Source organism: Osmia lignaria, chromosome 10 (assembly GCF_051020975.1).
Source record: "Osmia lignaria lignaria isolate PbOS001 chromosome 10, iyOsmLign1, whole genome shotgun sequence".
NCBI lineage: Eukaryota > Metazoa > Arthropoda > Insecta > Hymenoptera > Megachilidae > Osmia > Osmia lignaria.
The window spans coordinates 8410517-8412436 of NC_135041.1; the positions used below are offsets into that span (position 1 = coordinate 8410517).

Consider the following 1920-nt stretch of genomic DNA (forward strand, 5'->3'; position numbering starts at 1 on the left):
TATCGGATGATAATTAAAAGAAAAATGTAAATGATTCAAAAAACCTGTCGCGTAACAGTTCGGTCTCTCCCTAACAAAAAGCTCTTCCTCTTCTATTATCCAAAGCCCTCAATTTTCTGAACTTCTTTTTTAATAAAAACTTTAAAGTGAGTTTGTTAATAAATAATTTGAATTGTGCTACTTTACTATCATTAATTAGGAGCATCAATTAATTTCCAAATTTTTAAGTCATTATCAATGAATTCAGATAAAATCAGGAAAAAAAGCAATTGATATATTAGGATTAGTGAATTCAATCGCTCAATTACTGTCGTATCTTTGGTTCTTAAATTATTTCTAGCGGTAAATAAGATCGAAGCAGGATTTACCTCGCAATGTTACGATTATGTTTACTATTTTACTTGTGCCTTGCAATTTATACAAAAGCTTAAAGCAAATAATAATACGTGCATTTTCAAATGCTTGGCAAGTATAACTTTATTACTCATTGATATCGAATTTATTAGAACATTTTATTAAAGACGGTGTAGTACCAATAATAAGAATTGTAATCGAATTATGCTCATATACACATAATATCTAAAATTATGTTAGAAATATGCTTTTGGATTTGGAGTTGTTACACGGTCGTGGGTGGTACTGCTGTAGGCCATGCTGTTGTAGGTAGTTCTGTTGTGGGTGGTACTGTTGTGGGTGGTACTGTTGTGGGTGGTACTGTTGTGGGTGGTACTGTTGTGGGTGGTACTGTTGTGGATGGTACTGTTGTGTGTGGTGGTCGTGTTCCTGGACGTGGTGGTCGTGTTCCTGGACGAGGTGGTCGTGTTCCTGGACGTGGTGGTCGTGTTCCTGGGGGTGTGGGTCGGGTTCCTGGGGGTGTGGGTCGGGTTCCTGGGGGTGTGGGTCGGGTTCCTGGGGGTGTGGGTCGATGTTTTTCCGCGGCGATGTTTAAACTTGGCGATGCGCATTTTGCGTGTTCGGGTGAATCGCAAACTCTTAATTCAGCGTTGAAATGAAGACGGCCAGGGCAATACATTGGCCATGCTATGCCCTGGTTGCAAGAGTAGTAAGTGGTGCAATCGTCTGGATTTGGAAGTAGAGTAACATCCACATCATTTTCTGGTGGGCAATGAACCCTTCTGGTGCCATAAGCAAAGGTCACGAAGACAGCAGCAAATGCTACCGCAAATGTAGCTAAAAATTATAAAACAGTCCTTGTTAACATTACTTTGAATTGCTAAACTAAACAATACTTTAACTAAAAGTCTCTAAATATGTCCCTCTGTACAACTAGATGCGATAGAAAAATATTTTATTACAAATAAAAATCTCAATTGTATACTATCTTTCCTGTACTATATTAAAGTTTCTAACTGAACACTAAATTCTAACGAAGCAATATAAATAAAATCATAAAACATACCTTTCATTTTGACTTTGTAAGACGCTTGTTTCGTAGTCACAAACTCTTGGTATCACCAGTTGCAATGGATATTGCAATTATGCGACTGCAGTTAGAAACTTCCTTTATATACTACCCAGTTGTACTTTTTTTCACATATCAGTTAAACACTTGTCGATTAAAATATAATGATATCTCGATAAGTGATGGGGTGACAACTTCAACTACGATTTTTCGTTTCTTTTGCTTTTTACTCAAGACTGATTCACGTTTGTTTTTTTGTGCAAGCTATCCATTCGATTTTACAGATAATACATCAATTAAAAAAGTCTAACAAATGTATCTTATATTATATTCAAGCATGACCATAATTCACTTCAATGAAAGATTGTTCCATTTTTCTAAATAATTAGTTTCGAGCAATGCGAATTGAAGTGTTTGAAGTAAAATGATTGTTTTAAGAAAATTAGCTTGTTGATTGCCACATGGGCCTTTGGTGATAGGATTTAAAAACTTCAGAT

General features: G+C 36.0%; 1 protein-coding gene across 2 annotated transcripts; it reads right to left on the reverse strand.

Moving 5' to 3' along the window:
- Positions 1 to 608: 608 nt before the first annotated feature.
- Positions 609 to 1708, reverse strand: LOC117611565 (uncharacterized). 2 transcript variants are annotated; one of them, XM_076690483.1, is made up of 3 exons: positions 1421 to 1705; positions 814 to 1191; positions 609 to 741 (listed from the first exon to the last, which is right to left on the reverse strand). In XM_076690483.1, the coding sequence occupies exons 1-3, from the start codon at positions 1425 to 1427 to the stop codon at positions 620 to 622; spliced, it is 507 nt and encodes a 168-aa protein (XP_076546598.1). In that variant the 5' UTR covers positions 1428 to 1705; the 3' UTR covers positions 609 to 619. The 2 variants fall into 2 exon arrangements, with proteins under 2 accessions (XP_076546598.1, XP_034195421.2); XM_034339530.2 differs by having other exon boundaries at positions 620 to 1191; positions 1421 to 1708.
- Between the last annotated feature and the right edge of the window lie 212 nt (positions 1709 to 1920).